This window comes from Gymnodraco acuticeps, unplaced genomic scaffold (assembly GCF_902827175.1).
Source record: "Gymnodraco acuticeps unplaced genomic scaffold, fGymAcu1.1, whole genome shotgun sequence".
Classification (NCBI taxonomy): domain Eukaryota; kingdom Metazoa; phylum Chordata; class Actinopteri; order Perciformes; family Bathydraconidae; genus Gymnodraco; species Gymnodraco acuticeps.
In genome coordinates, this window is record NW_022990238.1 from 906659 (window position 1) to 927971 (window position 21313).

The window sequence follows — 21313 nt, forward strand, 5'->3', positions numbered from 1 at the left end:
AATGTGGGAGAAGTGGTGCAAAATAATCCGGCGGAATAAAGAATTGTGTGCAGAGCATAACAGTTGGAATGCTGTCAGCACTCCCACTAAATAAAAGCTTATTGTGCAGGAAGTTGTTGCGACAACCAAGTTGTATTGCACTACCCAGCCACACTAACAAGTCCCGAGACCGACACTGACTTGTCCACCCCAGAAAAACACAATGCAGAGTATCTTTTTAAAATTGTAAATCCTGCAAATGTCTTCTTACTACCTCTAAATCAGCACAGCTCTCCACTTTAGATACAGTATTTGTCATATATAACTTTAAATAGTTTATGATAATTCTGTGTGTCACAACACACATACCAAAGCAAATGTGTAAACCTGCTGGGTAATACAGGTTTCAGATTCTGACTTTCATGCATTCATACAAACTGTCGTTTTAAGGACTAAAAAGACCAACAAATGATTTATCACATACATTTTATTCTACAATATTACAGAGGACATATAGTAGCGATCTGTTCTTAAGAAGTCTGGGCCTGATCAGCCATCATCCGTTCTTTTTGTTTCATGAGACATTTCCTGCTGCTGGCATACGCTCCCAGGTCTCCATCTGCAAAGAGGAAAGTCAGTAGTTCAGACTTAGTAGTTAGAAAAACTACGATTAAACTACTAAAAGTCTAATCATAATTTCTCCAAAACCAAAGGTGTTATAAACAAAATACCTTTGTGCAATTGTTATAAAAAAAGATGGCTTTTTGTATTTCCCTTTCAAAAAGGGCATCAAATAAAACATTTAAAGAATTATTTCAGCCCTATTCATAACACTATTATTACATCTACTTAATTTGTAAAAAAAAACCGTTTAATTGACGCAGGGGACAGTAAATAAAATCCCCAAGTTTATGAACAGCAGTGTAATATGACATGTAGATTTTCGTTATTGTTTTTAAAGTGTTTTCCACCGCACATGTCCATTATCACATTACTTACAGCACAACTGGAAGGTGTTGGAAGTCTCTTCGAACTGCTCAATTTCCTTGGCACAGTTCTGCTTGTAGCTGGATCCTTCCCTCTGATAGCAGGCCTTCATACGCTCCTGGACTATCTTCACAATCTCCTGATCCACTTTGCTAAAGAGTGAAGACAGAACCACAGGGTCACCCTCTTTAACAACATCTCCAGAGCTGATAGAGGCTCTATTACTGGTGCATACAATCACTATTGAGTCCTTGAAATAAAGGCAAACATTTCTATGCCACCGTTGTCTTGACTATTGCAACTCCCTTGACATGTCTTTTTCAAAAGTCTCTCAATCATCTCTAATTTGAGCTTCCCTACCGGGGCTACCCATGTGTTTTATAATGTTTTTTAACATACATGTAAAATCTGGTTGAGCATATCCTTTTCTTTCTTTAAACCGTTTTCCCCTTATAGCCAATCGTTCTAGCTCTGATTCTCTGGCATTTGCTCTAAGAGCTCCAATACTTTGGAAAGCCCTGCCTGAGGAAATCTGGCATGTTCAAATTGTGTCTAATTTTAAATCCCTTAAAAAACACACTCCTATAAAGCTTCTTTGAATACTTGATTTGGTTTATTTATTTTGGAAATATTTGTTTTTACATATTTAGTTGTTTTAAAGATGGTAGGCAAGTACACAATCGGTAATCAAATTGTGGGAATAAAATACAGTAAATACAGTAAGTTCTGATTCAAGTTATCTTACATTTTATATACCATTCAAATAGTTTTAGACATTATTTATTAACAGCTGCTTCTAAATGTATTTTAGAACAATGTTCTCTATGTGTTAAGACATTATAACTACATATTTGGCTAAACCACAAGTCTGCCACTAAAATTGCAATTATCTCATACGTTGCTGTACTGGAGGGATGTTTCCCCTATACCAAGCCACCTGTTACACTTGTTATGGAAATTTGAGACCCAACACTGTGGAGAGTACAAGTCAGAGTGATCAAAACAAATAAATGGTGAATCAGACAGAGTTGTCTTTCTGGTTATTTATTTGAAGCTTCAAATACATAAGATACAATAAAAATAGACACAGGTCTCACAGAGTATAGAATAGTCTGCGCGAGTGTGCCCAGATATAAAAAAATAGCAAAGCTTATATACAAGAAAGATATATTGTTATTAGACACCTGTCCTTGAGCTATAGATAGTATAACGGTTCTTGTGTGACTTTGTGTGAGTCTCAACCTAGTAGCCAAATCAGCTCTGTGGCCTTGAAGTGTGGCCTTGAAGTGCTTGGGAATAAAACCCACAGTAGAGTATGAGAAGAAAACAGCACATCTCAGGAAATGAGAAGCATTTGGTTTAAACATATAAGGATATAATACACATTTCCACTACACACTCGGCAATCCTGTATGTATATCGTATCTTAATACTAAAATATCTTGAGCACTCGCATGTCTATCAGGATGAATACATCTGATGTGCATCCCTGTCTGTTACTTACTAGTCTCTCCTCCACTGCATCTCAGCCTCATAGTAGCAGAGGTAATCTCCATCAACGCAGGCTGTCAGTTTGGGAACACGGCGGAACTTCTGGTGGTAGTACACCAACTTGTTCTTAGACCGAATACTGTCAAGCGCACCTGGAGGAGAGAATACAAAAACACATATATAAACAAAGACGTAGTTAAACGTAACGCTAAGCAAGGACACGTACTGTGATTTGATATACACGAATGTTGCTGGCCAGCATAACACCTAGCTAAAAGTGCAGACATAGCTAGCTTACTATGTATTTTATTGCCTAAAGCCAGTCTTGTTATGTATTTAATGTTACCCCTTTGCAAGGACACAGCATGTATGGCATTGTTATTAAGTTAAACCAGCTGTATGACTGATAACTTTAGCTGTGTTGTTGTGCTAGCCTGTTAGCCCAGTTAGCTCTGTTAGCTTGAGTTACCTTTAAATGTGGAGACAGGCACATCCACGGAGTAATAGAAGAGGTTAGTCAGGATCACGGCCGGGTTTGGCAATGCTGTCTGTTTATCCACAACCGGAGTCTTCTTCGGAGGCTCCGGATATGCTGCTTTATCATGGTCCTTCATTTTGTCTTATTTTGACCGATTTTGACCAAGATAATGAAATCCTTCAATTCGACCTCAGCAGCATTCGTGGTGGAGAATGCGCATGCGCAGAATATATTCTTCTTCTGTATGAATTGCGGACTGCAAACCAACGTTTAAAGGTGCATACCGCCACCTACTTTACAGGAGTGTGTCACTTCGAGAATTGAAAGACTTACTTAAAATTATTAAATACAAATAAATAAAAAAACAGCCATGCTATATTCTAGAAATTAAACCTATATTATTCCAATACTGAATAAAGCCATGTGCAGAAGATACAAATCTATGGCAAAATAGAGGTTGGCAAATGTAAACGTAGGTTTTGTTCTGATGAATCAAAATGTATTAGTCGTTACTCGTTACACATAATATCCCAAAAAAATTATCTAAAGCTCAGTTACATATATATATTTTGTAACAAAGTTTGAAGGGTAAAGGTTACATTTAGAGTTGTTGTACCATGGAAAGGCAGCAGGTGGTGGTGCAAGGCTGACACTCATGTTCTCTAACTATTTTTAAAAACGTATTATTGACAGACAATAATAGTAAACATATAAAAGAAGTATAGCTCTCAAATAAATATAGTAAAAAAGTACTGTATACCTCTGAGGTGCAGTTGAGTTGAATTATAAAGCAGGCTATACATTCTCAAGTAAGAACAAGTTCCTAAAAATATTACAGTACTTAAGTTATTGTTACATTCCACTAATAATGTTGGCCACAATGAACATATTTCTTCAACCCTTTGTCTCCTTTCTTGGTCAAGTGGTTCCTGTCCACTGGGCCTCCCCACCACGTCAGTCCTCTGATATTAACCCCCTCCTCTCCTGTCATAACTTGGCAGAGATGGCCTTACTTGAAAAACAACACCACTCCTCAACTGGGCCAAGCACCAATTTAGAGCCCTTACACCCGTATCATCTTAAGTGTGACCCTTACACCAGCTCCTCTCTCTTTCTATTCCTCGACTTGACAGACATCAGACATGGTCAGTGCTCCTTCTATTTTAGTATATTTTAATTTGCAGTTTTGTTTGTCTTTTTTTTCTACTTGTGTGCATGTGTGTGGGGGTTATCATCACTTTGTTTGAACACTTGGTTTTATAAGGGAATATAAAGCATATTGAATCTTGTAATGGCTGCTTTGATGAGACCACGTGTAGAACTGAAATGGCGACTTCTTTTAATATCCCATATGAGGCTATGACTTTATTTTTAAAAGGGACTTCTATTACAGTTTATTCTTTTGATGTATTGTTTCTTTTTATTAGACCATTCAGAGGCCATTTCATATGAATGGAATTACATTTTTAATAATAAAGCTGTACAGAAACCAGACATATGACTACATTTAACTAGGGCTGTCAATCAACAAATACATACAACAACTTTGATGATCGATTCATTGTTAAATTAATGTTTCAAACAACAATATATGAAGATTATATGCTTTATATGCTTTATATCATATTTAACTTAATAGTCTTGGGGTTTCGAATTAATTTAACAAGACATCCAAAGACATCACCCTTGAAATGTATAACTATTTTCCAACGTTTTATAGACCAATTGATTAATTAAAGTAACTAATCACCAGATTATTGATAATAAAATAATTGTATTACATTTATTAAAGGCAAGGATGAATGTGTCTCTTTTTTTAATCTACTACTGTAGTTCTTAAAGTGTTTTTAAAAACATGAATTTGTAATACATCTCATGTTTCATGTTAACAAGTAACTCTGTGCCTCTACAGTCTCATCGTAAATTCCATGCACCCCGACATGGGCACATGGGGTTCCTCCCCCGAAAGCGTTGTAAGAAACATCGTGGCCAGGTGCGCACATGGCCCAAAGATGACCCCAGCAAACCTGTCCACCTCACTGCTTTCCTGGGGTACAAAGCTGGCATGACCCACATAGTGAGGGATATGCGCCGCACAGCCCTAAGTATGTACAACTGTAACATGGCGGCATGGGAGGATTTAGCAAAGAAACAATGATTTTTTGTGATGTTTACTGCTCTTTTCAGAGGATAATGGACTTGTAAGAGCAGGTGTTACATGGCACCCTACTGTGTTCTGTAAGCATTTAATAGGGTTTAGCTTCATTAAATTCACATCACAGTAATACATTATTGCATTGTTATTGAGGTGCCTTTCTATATTGTTCAATAATCATTTCCATTGTTAATAGACTTTGCTTGCGTGAGCATTACCAAATACTGACTGTTGAAATAACTCAGTGGATTAATATTTGCCTGGTTTACCCCACAGAGGTGGCACATCGAGAGGGAGTCGAGGCTGTTACCATCATTGAAACTCCACCAGTCATCGTAGTGGGGATTGTGGGATACATTCAGACTGTCCGTGGCTTACGTTCCTTTAAAACAATCTTCGCTGAGCATCTTGGTGATGAGTGCAAGCGCAGATTTTACAAAAACTGGTGTGTGTTCCCCTTATTTGCAGTTAATTGAGCACACAGTTGTTGCCCTACGAACACCACTCTTTCTTCTATCTAAACTGGGCTTTTTTGTTTCTCAGGTTCAAGAGCAAGAAGAAGGCCTTCACCAAGTACAGCAAGAAGTGGCAGGATGAGTCAGGAAAGAAGCAGCTGGACAAGGATTTCGCTCGCTTGAAGAAATACTGTTCCACAATCAGGGTTCTCGTTCACACCCAGGTAGACTAGCTAGTTTACAACTAAAATAAAAACAAAATACAGTTTTAGAGACACAACAATTGTTGTCTAAACCCATGTCAGTGAGACTCCACTGATCTAATGATTGGTAGCTTTAGATCCACCCCTGCAAAATGGCCACCTGACCACATGCAATGGAAATAAAAGCGGCGACATCCCAAATACCCCAGCTGCCACGATCCAGACATATTTGACCGAGGGGAGCACTCAAGGGTGTCGTCTCAAATGACAGTTTAAAAATAATTCTCAGTGCTGGCTGCTCACCCAGCACCCAAGGGAAAACCTTAATGTTGGCAGCAACAGTATCAGGATCAGCCAATAAAAGTGTTGGCGGAGGCGTGTGGTGCAGGTTCAAACCCCTCTGCAGTCAACATGTCATTGTGTCCCTGGGCAAGACACTTCACCCCAAATTGCTCCTGTGGGGATTGCCCACAGTATTGAGTATGTAAGTCGCTTTGGATAGAAGCGTCTAACAAGTGACATGTAATGTCGCTGGGATCATATTACAGCTTTAAAAGGGGAATACAATTTGAATGTGTTTTTGAAATATCAGTGTTATGGTAATTGGCCTTATGTGAAGTTCAAACATGAGCCTGTGCTCAGTCATAAATCCAACAATAAAAAATACTTCCTGGGGCAATTATTTAACTTTATAATTAGAAAAGCGTTTCCAGATTTTCAAACGGCAGTTTACAGGCTTTTTCCATTTCCAGATGCGAATGCTGCCCATAGCACAGAAAAAAGCCCACATCATGGAGGTGCAACTGAACGGGGGAACCATGTCGGACAAAGTGGACTGGGCTAAGGAGCGCCTGGAGCAAGCTGTGCCTGTTTCTTCTGTCTTCTACCAGGATGAGATGATTGATGTCATTGGAGTGACCAAGGGACATGGCTTCAAAGGTAGGAAACATGTTTTGATTTGTGCCTGACCAACAATTTTGTAAATCAAATGTGCACTACTTATTTTGGTCTCTTTCTGCTGATAGGTGTGACAAGTCGCTGGGGCGTAAAGAAGCTTCCCAGGAAGACGCACAAAGGTCTGAGGAAGGTGGCCTGTATCGGAGCCTGGCATCCGGCCCGTGTGTCGTACACCGTAGCTCGTGCCGGTCAGAAGGGCTATCACCACCGTACAGAGCTCAACAAGAAGGTGAGCTGAGAGACACAAGCCCAACTTCACCCACAAGACTTCCCCTTTATCTGTCCTCAGGGAAATACAACTTTATCAAAGAATCACTAGCAAAACCTGTGGTGGAAGCAGAAGCCAGATATTTTACATAATGTTAAAGTACAAATAACAAAGTCTAATTGTACTCCATTGCAATTCATTAAATGTAAGCTGTTCATTCAGTTAAAGTATGTGTTATGAGCCAAATTGACTCAAAGTATTAGTAAAAGTACATAATTCAATTTTTATGCCATTAAATAATATTATATTATGTTTTTATCACTGATAACTATATGTAAGAGTATTTGAATGTGTTACTTCATTAATGTTGAGAAATTGTAAAATACTTAAACTACTAGGCAGTATCATGTACTTTTTATGTAAATATGAACTAGTCACTTATGCTTTCAAATAAATGTATTGGAGTAAAAAATAAAATATTTCCTTTAGACGTTTAAAAGATTAGAAGTTTAAATCTGCATAAAATGGGAATCCTCAGGTAAAGTATAAGTACTCACATTTCAACAATGATAAGCAATGTTATTATACAAATACATAGGTTTACTGTAAAGCTCTGTGCTCATGTCCTCATGTTTCCTTAGATCTACCGTATGGGTCAGGGTCTTCGCATGAAGGACGGGAAGGTGATCCAGAACAACGCCTCCACTGACTACGACGCCAGCCAGAAGAGCATCACACCCATGGTACTGTCATTTTTAACAATAAAATATCCACACAAAAAAGGCTCTCTAAGAAGCCAATGCATCCATATAATGTATTAACCACACTTGTTGAAAACACTGCCACACTGCATAGGGAATTATAATGCATTATGGTGTATTACTGCTTATTATGAAAGATAATACGGTTTACAGGAAGTGATAACAAATGTGTTCCTGAATGCTCCTCATTTACTCTTTGTTTTTTTTTGTATCCACTTCACTGTTTGTATCTACTTCACTGTTTGTATCCACTTCACTGTTTGTATCCACTTCATTGTTGTAGGGAGGCTTCCCCCATTATGGCGAAGTGAAAAATGACTTCCTCATGTTGAAGGGCTGCGTGATTGGGGCCTAAGAAACGTGTCCTCACCCTCAGAAAGGTAAGTTGTGACTTTGAATGTTACATTTTGGATCTTATATTCAGCAGCTTGGAGTGTGTCTACAAAGCTTAAGCCTCTAATTTACTCTCAAAGTAAATGGTTTGGCTCTTTGTACTTGCAAGACATGTATAGTATAGTATGTGTACATCTTTGTGTCTTTCCTCCTCTCCTAGTCTTTGCTCGTGCACACATCTCGTAAATCCACTGAGATTATCGAGCTCAAGTTCATTGACACCACTTCCAAGTTTGGTCATGGTCGCTTCCAGACTGCCCAGGAGAAGAAGGCATTTATTGTAAGCGTGAGAAAAGTTTGGTGCACGCACAAATCTGATAAGCAGGATTCATTATTAATCAACATTATCACAGCTGATTCACTGTGCACTATTTAACACTGAGCTCTGGTTTGACCTGCAGGGGCCACTGAAGAAGGATGTCATGAAAAATCTGCCAGAGCCTCTAGCTGAGGAGGCCTGAAAACCATTTGATATTTTACATACAATAATTAAATTGAGTTTCAAATACACAGTGTTGTTTTGCCATGTACATTAGCATTGGTGTGTTATAGTTTTAACGACATAAACTGCACCCTCCAGGAGCCAAGATAGAAGAATTATGGGTTTTTATTTTATGATTTTAAAATAGGTGGAAAAAAGGGATGATGTTTCTTAGTTCCTTAAAAGTTTTGGCAGGTAAAAAATATACAAATGTTTAAGTATCAACTTAAAGTCAATTAAAGATACTTAAATCAACATTAATCTTGTACTCATGGACAGGGTAAATCTGCTACATATGGTGGATAGACTAATTAAAGGGTAATCTCGCACTTCTGCCTCTTGTGGCTGAATGGGTTTACAACAAAACAAATTATCCTGACAAAGAAAACAGTCAAACATTTTCTTTTTTACCCATTATCAAAAGTAAAAAATTATTTAAGAAACCTAACAAATATGATCCTGGCAATGATCCAAACAATTTGGATCACGCTCGAACAATTGATCACAAGAATTTGTTTTGTCTCATTTGCCTCTCAAGGCTTCCGTATAAACCACTTCCTATTTGAACTGAGTTTAGGTTCAACAGGTAACATAGATTCAAAGTTTTTGACTTTATTTATCAATGATAAATCCATCAGCATACTAACACCGTTCAAAAATAACATGCACCATGGTACCTTGGAACACAATCATCTTCATTATCATATCCATGTTGGATGCATGGATAGTTTGTTCAGTCAGTATTTTTTTCAATCAGTTGTCATTACCAACACCTTGTCTTGACGTGCAGTTTAGACATCCACTGTTTGCATATTTTATTAGTGTTGGCATCAAGTAAAAAAGTGTTGTGTTTGATGTGCTCTCACTGATGTACAGTTCACTCATCCTCACAGTAGGGGGCACTTTAGCTCTACTCTCACAGTCCCCAGGTCTCTGCCATTCTCAGCGTGTCCTCAGGAGGCATCTATCCTGACACACTCAGGATACACACCAAACCGTACCCAGCTGCAGCACCCTCTAGAAGCATCCATTAGAGATTCAAAGCAATAGCTGCACAGTGGCTGTTTTGCATCAACATCTTTCCATCTGACCTCAGAGGGGAACTACTCTGACATGTAGTCCTGGGACTCTGTGGAGGACTGGTGGGAAGAGGAGTGCATTGACGACTGGTGGGATGCAGGTGGGTTGTCCAGGCCAGATGTCATCAGGGGCAGATATAGATCGTCCATATTGGGCATTACAAGCACTTTCTGTTGAGGGGGAAACAAATGAAATAACCATATTTATCTAGATAATCAAATGTCAGTTACATGCAGTTAACTGCCTGGTTTATCACCCTTCCCCTTCCCAAACAAGTAGAATCTCATTCAATTTCACCAAAAATGTATTTATTCATTTAGCATTTGGCCTAACTTTAAAAGATAACATACTGGGTATCCAATGAATCCACAGATGGGTTAAGCCTAGCCAAAAGCCAGTATATGGATTCTGCTACTGAATTAACAAAAGCGAGGAGTCAGCTGCATATAATAAAACAATCAATAATACAAAAATTAAAAAAAAGTAAAATCCCTGCAACCACAAAAGGTCCTTGAGCATACATTCATAAATTACCAAGAATTAGGTGGATAGGTCAAGTAGTAAAACTAACTTATCTTTAATTGCGTATAGACAGATTCACTGATGGACTTACCTGGAATTCACACTGCAGTTTTTTCTCGATCCACTCGGTGACATGAGTGAAGGTAACCTCCCTCTCCCCGAGTGTCGGTCTCACGTGAAGGTCTAACCTGGGAGGCACCCGGAAACTGTACCTAAGAGGATAGAACAAGAAAAAAAAACTGCTTGAGAAAGAAAGGATCCTTTGAATTTATGGTGCGAAACGACAAGTAAACACAGTACCATATCCTGTCAGTAGGGGGAGGGGGGATGTTTACAGCCAGAGTACCGGAGAGCTCCAGGACTTCGACGCTGAGCATCAGAGGCATGTTGGACACCTCAGCTATCTTCTTCCTGATGTACTCGTTCTCTGTGGCTTTCTGGAAATACTTGGACTTTGTTATCTTGTCCACAAATCTCAGGATCTTCCTACTGGTGCTGCCACTGGTGTGCCTGGGGATTAGGACAAGGACACAGACTCAGTGAAGGACTGTGAGTGAGACCTTTCACTTTCAAGAGCCAAGGCATATCCCAATTAGTGCATGGTGCTACATCAGCTGTTTTCTGCCATCCATTGAAGACTAGAAAATATGTGGAAATCACCTTATTTACAAAAATATTACATTTTAAACTTCTATTTATTTATTATTTACCATTCAAGTGGTAGTTAAATCTGAATCTCAATGAGTTTATGAAATGTCAAAGAAAAGTATGTTAATCAGTAGTTTTAGAAACGTTCTTTCTTCCATTTCTGCCTTTGAAGGACTCCAAAATGAACTGGATCTTTCGTGAACGGTAACCATACTGGATACACTTATAGGAGGTGTGCTAGATTTAATTAAAATGACAACGAGAATAGGAACTCCATGTTGTTGAGGGAAAAGTTCTAATTGCTCAAATGGGATTCCGTTTTTTACCTAAAATATAATGAAATATATAGAAATAACAGCGCTCCTAAAGACTAAGTAAGTGCAATTATGTGACCTATGATCAATAGTGTATTGGATCTGTATGGTATAAAGGTGTTAATTTACCCGTCAGCTGCTAACCCTGAGCTCTTATCTCCCAGAGACCCCTGCAGCTCAGAGGGCGGGGCTTCTTCTTCATCAGACGAGCCCGCGCTGGATGACTCTTCATCACTATCAGCCAGTATACACAGCCTGGGCTTGGAGCTGAAAAACACACCATTGGTACCTGTTAATGAAAAGCTTCTAATTCCTCCTCCACCTTTAGCTAACATCCACCTCTACACTCTGATGGACCTCACCCAACTGGCTGGGTTTCTGGAACGCTGTGAGCCTCATCCTCTCCATCTTTACCCAGTTTACACAGGTTCATCTTAGTCTCCAGGGTCATCTGAAGGCAGCCTGTGTACACCACCTCCAGCTCCAGCCACAGGCCTTAGGGATAAAGGGAGGCAAGGAGAGAGAAGGTGAATAAAGACAGCTTAGAGGTTCAAATCAGATCTGAAAGGACGTCAGAGCAAGTGAGGATTGTTTGGTCATGTTATTGTCAGCTAAGCTTTGTCCTCTCTAAGAGGATTACTAATCTCTTAAACGGGAGACAATTGAAAGCTTTCGAGGGCGGGTGCATCAAACTCTGAGATAACACAAATGAGATCATGGCCTAAACTGACTACAGGATTGTGTCTGAGAGAAGAAGTAGAGACGGTCCGGTTGACCTTTTTGTGACTCCTCAACACTCTAGTGTTGTATTTTATACAATCCTGTATACCCATCTGTGTACTATCTGTATTACAGGTACAGTAGAAACAGTTAAAGTCGGGATATCAGGAAAACACAAAGGCCATGTAAAACAAAAAAAGGAAAAATAAACAAGAGCAAGTATAGATGCATTCTTATGCAAAGCAGCATGTACTGGTGTAAATACACACAATGTACCTCTGCGGTCCAGTGTAGGTGTGGAGGTGCTGAGGACTTGAGGTAGACAAGTGCCCATGTCCAGATCTGCCAGCTTCAGCTCATTCATGAAGTATGGCAACTTGTAATGAGACAAACAACACCTTTAATTAACAAATATGCTGGGCAAAAAGACATAAGACAAAATCCAAATGAAATCCGTGATTTATTTTTAGAAATACTTAATACAAATGAGCGAGCAGGGGAAACCTGCTTTGTGTGTATGTGAGTGTGTCAAAGAGGAGAGCAGGAAATGAGTAATGAGATGCTGCAGCAGCGCCATCAGTGCTCCACTACTCACTCCCACCTCCTGCCTTCGGAGTGCACTATCAGCAGACTCTCACACACAGCACACACAAACACACACACACACTGACAGAAAAAGACAGATGCAGCGTTGATGTGCCTAATGTCACATCTTTTGACCTTGTGCACAAAGCATTGATGTTCAGGTCGTATCATTGTGTGACAAAGCTTGTAGAGGTCTGACCGACAGTATACTGACTCCTGCCAAACCGTGTTATTAGTCACTATGACACTTATGATGGTGCTGCTGATTTTGTCAACTTACAGATAAATGTGAATTTGAAAAAAACAAGAGCATCAGTTAAAGGAAGTTTTGTTTAATCACAATCTGGGATGTACAGGCAATGAACAATGTCAGACTTCCTTCTATGTTGCAAGCACTCTGAATACAATTTGTTCTACCAGATTTTTTAAATTCCCGTCGATTTTAAAAGTGTGATCAAGGTTTTATACCCATTGGCCAATAAAAATACGACAGCCCTTGTTTTCTTTTTGGTCATGTAGCACCAATTTCCTAAATATTTGTGACTTTTTACTGCATCAATTTTATATAAGAAGACCATCTGTCCAGCATTAACATACTTTCACAAGACCAATCATTTTCTCCACCAAGGATTTAAAATGATCCATAAAAGAAAAAGAAAACAATCCTCATCTACCCTCACCTTGATCTTGCTCAGTTTCTTCTGGATCTTGTGCGCCACCTGATCGGTCCAGTACTTCTCTCGTAAGAAGTCCCAGAAGATCCGCCCCACCAGGGAGTTGACCCAGGTGGGCTGGCCCTCTGCAGAGGGTCCTTCTGCCCCTGGACCAGCACTGGGCTCAGCTCCAGCCTGACCTCCAGATCCATGCTCTTCGTTCTGAATCTGCAGGGTTTAATGAAAAATGAGTCTTTAGAAGGCATATAATAATAATACATTATATTTATATAGTGCTTTTCTATAACTCAAAGATGCTTTACAGTATGAGGGAGGGTAGACAAACAAGGACAGGCACAAAATAAAATAAAATAAACAAGGCAGTCAAGAGGAAGTTGATTGAGAGGGGGGCTTATGGGTAGACAAAGTTGAAGAGATGGGTTTTGAGGAGGGGCTGAAAGACTGTGAGGGACTCAGAGTCACGAAGATCTTAGGGGAGGGAATTCCAGAGCCTAGGAGTTGCCACTGAGAAGTCCCCAATTCTGCAGAGTTTGGATGTGGGAATGGATAGGAGTCCGGCTGCGGTGGATCTGAGGGACCGTGGGGGTTGATAGGGGGTGAGAAGGTTTGTGAGATAAGGGGGGGCCAGATGGTGGAGTGCTTTGTAGGTGAGGACCAGCATTTTGTAGTTGGTGCGATGGGAGACAGGAAGCCAGTGGAGGTCTTTGAGGACTTGGGTGATGTGATGCCATGATTTGGTATGCGTGAGGAGTCGTGCAGCTGCATTTTGAACCCGTTGGAGTCTATTGAGGGATGTTGTGCTGATGCCGTAAAGAAGTGAATTGCAGTAGTCAAGGCGGGAGGAAATGAAGGCGTGGAGTAGTCGTTCGGCTGCAGGACGGGTGAGAGAGGGTCGGATTTTTGCAATATTGCGGAGGTGGAAAAATTAGGTTTTGACTCTTTACTGCCATATTTCTTTTTAATGTTTGCTATTTATATGCTAGTCTATCCCAATTCATGCTGACTCTCTTACTGATTCTTAATCTTTCTTCTAACACCAGGACAGCCTGTATCTACATGGAGTGCCAATCCCAAACTGAAGACAGGATTATTCAGATATACTGCAGTTCCCTTTATATTAACATCCTTTCAGCCAGGTGAAACTTGATATTTCTGCACATTGACATTTGGTGTAGTCAGCAGGGATGGATTTAGCTGAACCAGCATCCCAGACAAGGCTGGTCTGAGTGAGAGCAGAACAGTGGAACAGCAGCTGATATTGACCAGCCCTGATCAATGGAAGTATTAGCAAGACATGCAGAGGGTAAGTAGAACAGAGAAAGCGTTCTGATATCTGCTCACCCTTTACAACCCCCAGTACGGCGGAGTTACCCTTGACAATACATCGAAAAGCTGAATAAAAGTGTTGCTCATTGACCTTCTTTTGGGTCGTGGGGCTTCTCTTGTCACTCTGGCAGGGGCTCGGGGTGAGATTGCAGCTCTGCATGCCAATTAGTTGCGTCATGTAGGAGCTGTAGTCCAAAAGCATTCTAGTTTTCATGGCTCCTGGCAACTCATTCAGCTCCTCTGTGCTTCCTTTGGCAGTGTCTCCAGCACATGGTGTTTCTGAGTGACAGAGAAAAGACAGACTGAGCTGATGGAGTTGGTAAATATAAAGAAAGGACCATTTTTGCATAATCTATCCTGTACTGGATTTCATCAATGACTTTTACAGTTGATATGGCTTAATTCCCAACCCAAAACGTTACCTGCGTTCTCCTCCTCGCTCAAACTGCTCGTGGCTGCAGCCTGGGAAGCAGACAGGAAGTGCTGGAACCACTCTTCCTTCTCTCTTCCTGTTCGGCCAAACAGGTACAAGGTGACAGGAAGCTGGTGGTCGGGGGCGATGTTTCTCTCTGCCCTTTCTTCCTCCCCCTGCCCTTCCACCACTCTCTCCTCCCCAACCTCCCCCTCAGCCAGAATGAGGCAGATGGGGTACTTCCTGTTCCAGATCCTCTTGCGAGCCAATCCAGGCGGCAACAGAGACACCTGGGATTAAATGCATAATATGTCATTTTCTGCTACTAGGAATCAAAACAATAACAAAAGACAACGTTTGCTGGCATGTAAAGTAGTGTAAAAGAAAGTGTGTCCTTGCGATCAGCTTCCTGTGGTTATAATTACTATATCATTATAGCACACAATCGGGTAATACTGGTAAACACAATAAATAAAGCAGTTAAGCATGTTAAAAATGAATGTTTCATAGATGTATTTCAGTGTACATAGGATGGTTGGGCAGCAAGCTAACGGCTAGCATTGAGTCAGCTGGTTTCCCTGAAGTTTGATTTATAAAATCCTTCATCTTCTTAAAATATTAAAAATATGTGTCTTGTGTATGTGACTTGCAACTAGATATACAATCAATTTGTATCAGCTTCTGAGAGAAAACCACAATGCTAAGCAAGAGCAAAGATGAAATGTCAAAGTTTAAATGACACATGTTCTTAGTTTGATATTTGTATATTCATTGACATTTGGAATGATGTTAGTACACAACCTAGCAACATAAATACCATAAGTATTCTTGTTTTTAGTCATTTTAATGCAGACATGTATAGTATGTCGAAGTAAGTTTACTTTATTTTCCTTCTACAAGAAATGCTGGAAGCTACAAGTTGAGTTGACGGTTCACCAGGACCTCAGCACTCCCCCACGTTGATTATATTGTGTGTTAGCTTGATTTCATCACACTATAGGAGCAATCGTAGGCTGCTACTGGAACCGGGTCAAATTTATTCAGAGCATCATCACTTCAGTTGTAACCCTTCTGGTCTTTCACCCTCAGTGTTAGATGACAAATGGGTGCAGAGAGATAAGAGTTCAGGTGAGAGGTCACCTTCTCTTTTACTCACCTCTGAGTGACATGCCTACCCTGGGTCCCAGAAATGAGTCTATTTTCTGTATACCACACTGACCTTACAGTTGGCCAGCTGGTAAGTGCGCGAACGCAAAAAGACGGCCTCCTGGGGCGTCTTGTCGAACGCTGCCCACCGGGGGATGTTGGCCCGTGGGTATGCCAGACGCAGCCGGCTGCCCTCCAGGGTGACGTACACAGAGTGTGCGATGGAGGGGTTGAAGGTCTCAGGGTCGTAGCTATGTGTCTCATTCATCCAACCCTGGTAGAAAATAATGAGGATATTTAACCACCAGTGAGTCCGAAAATATGTAAACCTATAGCATCAAATCTAGTCAGGAATATAATAGATATTATATTCACTGTGAGTGGTTCAAACTGCGACAATACAGCTCAGCAGGAGGGGAAACAAGAGACAGAATATGCATCTCATTTAACACTGTGGACGAGTAATTGAATTAGCCCCAAGCTTGTTGTTAGTTATTACTCTATTCTCCTAAATTGCCTCCATTTGAATAGCTTACTCTGCATTAATTTAGCAGTGTGCCCCACTCTCTCAGCAGAGCGGTCAAGAAGTGCTCTGAGAAAGCTATTATCAAAATAACCTGTGTCTGAGGGAATTTTTCAATACCGTAATTACCGGAAAAGTAATCCATAAAACACCAAAGACAGCAATGAAGCCATCCAATGCCTTACATGGCAACTGCTGTTTGTTGTTTTGATCTCTCGAAGCTTAGAGCTTCATCCTCATTTACATATAGCCAAATGTATAAAAGGAAAACAGAGAGTGGCTTCTCATTCTCTGCTACACTTACATGCGTAACACATTTGAAAGAAAAAGAGAGAGTTTGAATACACAAAAAAAGAAAGAGACGGATGAAATGTCACCCTAATCACCTGATCTTTCTGTGTGTACAAACATATTTTGAGATTGACAATAAAGTTGACTTTGACTAATGTTTACACCTCTTTGAATAACTTGTTACCTCTAGGATTTCTCGATCAGCGAGTCCTTCATCCAGTAGATCCATGTTCAAGGTCTTTGGTTTACTCCAACTGGAAGATGAGCGTCGTGGTGCAAACATGAACACCACCATCAGGCCCAACATGAAGCCACATGCAACCCCCACGGACAGACCAGCCACATAGGAGGGCAGGGGCAGCACGAAGAAGCCATAAGCTAGAAGCCCCACGGGGAAGAGCCAGTGAAGAGGCAGCGAAGATCCTGGCACTCTGACTCGAGACTGGGCGTAAGATCTATGATGTGTCTCTCTGGATACATTCTGGAGCTCCACCACCTGAATCACATCTCCATAAGTGCGGATTTCCAAATGGCTGTCACTTCTATGGTGTTCTAAGGATGTAGAGGATTCTGTTAAGGAGGTTTTTCTGAGTCTTTTTAGTGGCATGTCACACGCACCTTTAGCTCTCCTCCGGCACTTAAGTTCTGCATCTTCACTTCCCATTTCTCTCCCGCAGCTGCCTTGGGATGTTGGTGAGTCTTCGGCACCAGAGGCCTTCCCCTGCTTGGGGCTGCCAGAGTTTTCCTCCCCCATTATCTTACTCAGCATGCTTAGCGGATCCTGCATGGCCTCGGAGAACTTCCTCCGTGTGTCCTCCAGCTCAGCTATCAGGGAGCTGCCCCGGGGCTCAGGGGGAGGCAGGCCGCCAGCAGAAAGAGGAGATTCCCAGTCATCATCCTCGTGCAGCCCTCCTGCTTCAGACCTAACCTCTGAGATTTTTGGATGGGTAACCTGCTTCCAGGGATGCATATGCAGCTTGGAGTCTGACTTGGAGAGGTTAACCTCTGGCTCAACCCGGCGGGAAATCTCTGTGCTCAGAGACTTGACCAGGCTGAGCAGAGGTTTCCCCCGCAGGGAGCTGCTCTCCCTCGGCTCCAGCTCTGTGGAGGAGGATTTGACAAGATTGCTGGTGAGAAGTATGTCAGCTGATGATGCTGACAGATCAGCTAAAGAGCCCGGCGAGGAGGGGGAGTGAGGCAGGAAGGGGGGCTGGGAGCGGTGACTGAGGTTCAAGTCGAAATCCATCCCCAGGCTGAGGTCAGGCTGGCTTTTCCTGTCTTCTGGTTTGTCTTTGGAAAAAGCCACTGTGGGACCGTCATTACGGCTGTCCAGGCTGAAGATAAGCTTGCTTTCTTCCATGTTGGCCATCAACAAGAAGCTATTGAGAGAATGTGGTCAATAAAACTGGGTCCCTGAAGACATTGAGCAAGGCGCTAGGGAGTCTTTAACTGCATGAAGATTTGTGACGTCCTCTTCGGGTAACTTGTAGTACATCATTTTGGATGCTGGAAAGTGAAAAATGTATTTAAAATGTTGTCATTTCCCAAGCTAAAACCACCTTGTATAGCAACATCATTATTTTTAATGGCAGCATAACATTTGACATTAAACCTCTATGCTTTTTGTTCATCCACCGCTCTGACTTCCCGCCTAGTCTTGTCCATTGCTCTTTAAATGTTCTCTTCCCTTTAAACCATGATTCTTTTTTGTATCTTCTTGTTCACATAGCAAACACTGCAGCCATTATTACACAACAGAAGAGGATACTGATGTCACAAACAAATGTTCCTGCCATTATAGAGGCCACATTTTTACAAAAAAGGATCAGCAGAAAATGAAACAGTAAACACTTGAGCAATGATTGGCCGTTATCCAATATATTTTAAATTATTTCCCTGACCTTGATGAAACCAATTGTTCAGGCTACAGATAGTGATGTGTTACCATGTTGCAGTACAATTTAACTTTCCCATTGGCTCCCACCTTATCTTTCACTTCTCTGCACTCTGGAGAGATGTTAATTTCTAGCACCAACCTGCTGAACTGTTTGTCAAATCTAATTAACAAAAAGTGCTGCTCTGTCAGTGCTTATCCTGCTCCAGACAACCCTGCATTACTCCAATCAATTTCTATTTCGGACTTAGTTTGGATCAGTTGGTGCTGACAGAGAGAGGAAAACCTCTGCTGCTCTGTGGAAGACGGAGTCAGCAAGGATTTGGCAGCTTTCCAGCCAGGACTGAGCAAGAACTTCTGCAGGAAGACAGAAAATCAATGTCTTTGGTCTGTCCCTTGGGAGGGGAAAGTGTAGCAGAATGTGCTGTTATATAATAAGGAGGATTGTAGTTAAAGTCAATGATCAAACACATGACAAATGTACACTTATTAATGTGGGGGCAGCCTTCGAGAAAGAACTGAGCAATGAAGTCCAAATGTACTTAATGTCATTTTGAACAAGAAAGTTCACATTAAAGCAGCAACTATAACTAGGCCTATTATGTCAATCAACAAAGCAATCTTTCAACTTCCAACAGGTAAGCCCCAAGTGACTGCAGGCCATCCGATACGGAGAAGAAAATTAAGTTCAATGTAGTCATATTGCTGACTACCAGATATTTTACAATAACTGGAGGTAACAAGAGGCCTATTTGAAGGAAAAGTTAGTAAACTTAAAAAAGTCCTTCACTATAGTTCTACAGAATATTTTCTTTTTAGTAGGGTATCAGAGAAATGGCAGAGTAACATTACACCCTGTATTTGCAGATGATGATGGTCTAGGTTTATTCCCCTGTCTATAATGACTGGTGAAGAAGTAACAATGTATTAAAAGGGAGGGGAAGAAATAAAGTGAACATCAGAAAATCTCACTTGTATCTCTGAAGTCAACATGGGATAGAATCCTGCTGTCTTTCACTATCGATTATCCACTTAACCTATCAATCGACAATGGGATACAAAAAGATTTGTTTTCAATCTTAGAGAAACCTAATTGAAACCCATTGGAGTGCGGTATGATTAAATGTGACTATATGTCTATAGCAGCCTGGCATCACACAATGAAACATAACGTTTATTTTAAAGGATTAATCCTCACCCCAACTGCCATTTTAACCTAATGGCTGACACATTTGGCACAGCACTCTGTGTTTGTCTGGGTATCACAGGGTCAGTTTTAGTAAAGCTGCACTTCGTCTCATTAAGCAAATCATTAAGCCAATATCTCCAGGGCTTGAAAGAAGCTTCACTGTTAATAGACAGTGTAAGCCAAACAATCAGTCAGGCATTTAAATGAGTCCCTTTTGTCCCATTAAACGTTGTGCATTTCAAGATATGACAAATCCATCAAGCATGTCCTCACCATAAATCTTATATTTCCAAATAAAAGGCAGGTATTCTACTGCTATTCTATCACAACAACATGCGTTTGCTGCATGAGTTTAACTGCTGCATCAGTCAACGCACAGGATTTACCTGAATGTGGCATGTTGCACCAGCTGCTCCTGTGATCTCAGTGGCAGAGGTTTGTGTAGAAATGTGCTTCAAGTACAGGCTGCAGTGCACAGTGTGGATGCTGCAGCGCGCGGGGTGCTGCGCGCGGGGATGCGCACCATCGCAGTCTACAAATATTCACTCAACTTCACTGGATGTGTAGTCAATCTTCGTGGCAAAATCATCCAAACACCGTGAAAATATTTTACAGTTCAGCTTTAAAATGAACGCGTCAGCAGCACCGTGTCACACCGCGTCTTCGCGAGACGTCAATTCGGAATAATGTGATTATTGGAGCTCTGGCTGCAGCCTGGACGCAGCGGTAATCCAGATTAGACTCGAGAGGCCAACAGTTGACTGAGCGACTCCTCCTCTCTGCTGCTGGCCTCAGCGTCAAAACACACACCGAGCTCAACTCTGACACCGCAGTCTTGTACGCACCATTATGTAATGGCATGACCTGGGGAAATGATGCTCAACGTTACTGAACAACATCCTTTTATTCAAAAAGACAAAATCATTCATTGTCATTGACTATAAGGGATGGAAAGATCTGGTTTTAACTAATTTATATTATGTATCTCACTATTGAGGATTAATTTAGTTTGAATAAGGCAATTATCTACAATCTTCAAAGATTTGAAAGGCTTTATTATGCACAATAGCTACAGCAAAGTTGTTGACAATGAAAGTCCCAGGTTACTCCAACAGTGCAGCATATAGTTTACCTAAAACGTAAACAAATCAAAAATAAAGCAAGACAAACAAAATATGGAAAACGTATGGTGGGACTCAGCATTTACAATTCAGGAATAATTCAATGAATTTGTCAAATAGAATTAGATACAAATGAATGTAAAATGTAATACAGTAAAGTGGAATTAAATATGGTTTAGTGTAAAAAGATAGAGGGGAGAGTGGGGTAAATTGAGCCATTTTTTAATTATGCTGTCCTCTAAGCAAGGAGAAATGACACATAGTAAAAATGAAAACACACACCTATAATTCAGGATGTCTCCTATCAATGGCAATAATAA

The 21313-nt window shown here is 40.9% G+C and overlaps 3 protein-coding genes across 3 annotated transcripts; 1 reads left to right on the top strand and 2 right to left on the bottom strand.

Annotated features, from left to right (window-relative positions):
• Nucleotides 1-448: 448 nt before the first annotated feature.
• Nucleotides 449-3190, bottom strand: ndufb10 (NADH:ubiquinone oxidoreductase subunit B10). Its single transcript, XM_034220109.1, has 4 exons — nt 2927-3190; nt 2471-2609; nt 979-1118; nt 449-598 (listed from the first exon to the last, which is right to left on the bottom strand). The coding sequence occupies exons 1-4, from the start codon at nt 3069-3071 to the stop codon at nt 510-512; spliced, it is 513 nt and encodes a 170-aa protein (XP_034076000.1). The 5' UTR covers nt 3072-3190; the 3' UTR covers nt 449-509.
• A 766-nt stretch (nt 3191-3956) lies between these two features.
• Nucleotides 3957-8577, top strand: LOC117548738 (60S ribosomal protein L3-like). Its single transcript, XM_034220170.1, is given in 11 exon segments — nt 3957-4080; nt 4848-5040; nt 5367-5535; nt 5634-5769; nt 6501-6687; nt 6774-6934; nt 7555-7656; nt 7958-8026; nt 8028-8054; nt 8228-8347; nt 8469-8577. Coding segments are annotated over 11 exon segments (1227 nt in total). The 5' UTR covers nt 3957-4077; the 3' UTR covers nt 8529-8577.
• Nucleotides 8578-8655: 78 nt separating this feature from the next.
• On the bottom strand, nt 8656-20633 carry LOC117548737 (testis-expressed protein 2-like). Its single transcript, XM_034220169.1, has 12 exons — nt 20259-20633; nt 16974-18295; nt 16049-16249; nt 14840-15119; nt 14509-14696; nt 13098-13298; nt 12109-12208; nt 11475-11607; nt 11242-11379; nt 10451-10660; nt 10242-10362; nt 8656-9798 (listed from the first exon to the last, which is right to left on the bottom strand). The coding sequence occupies exons 2-12, from the start codon at nt 18156-18158 to the stop codon at nt 9652-9654; spliced, it is 2904 nt and encodes a 967-aa protein (XP_034076060.1). The 5' UTR covers nt 18159-18295; nt 20259-20633; the 3' UTR covers nt 8656-9651.
• Nucleotides 20634-21313: the final 680 nt, after the last annotated feature.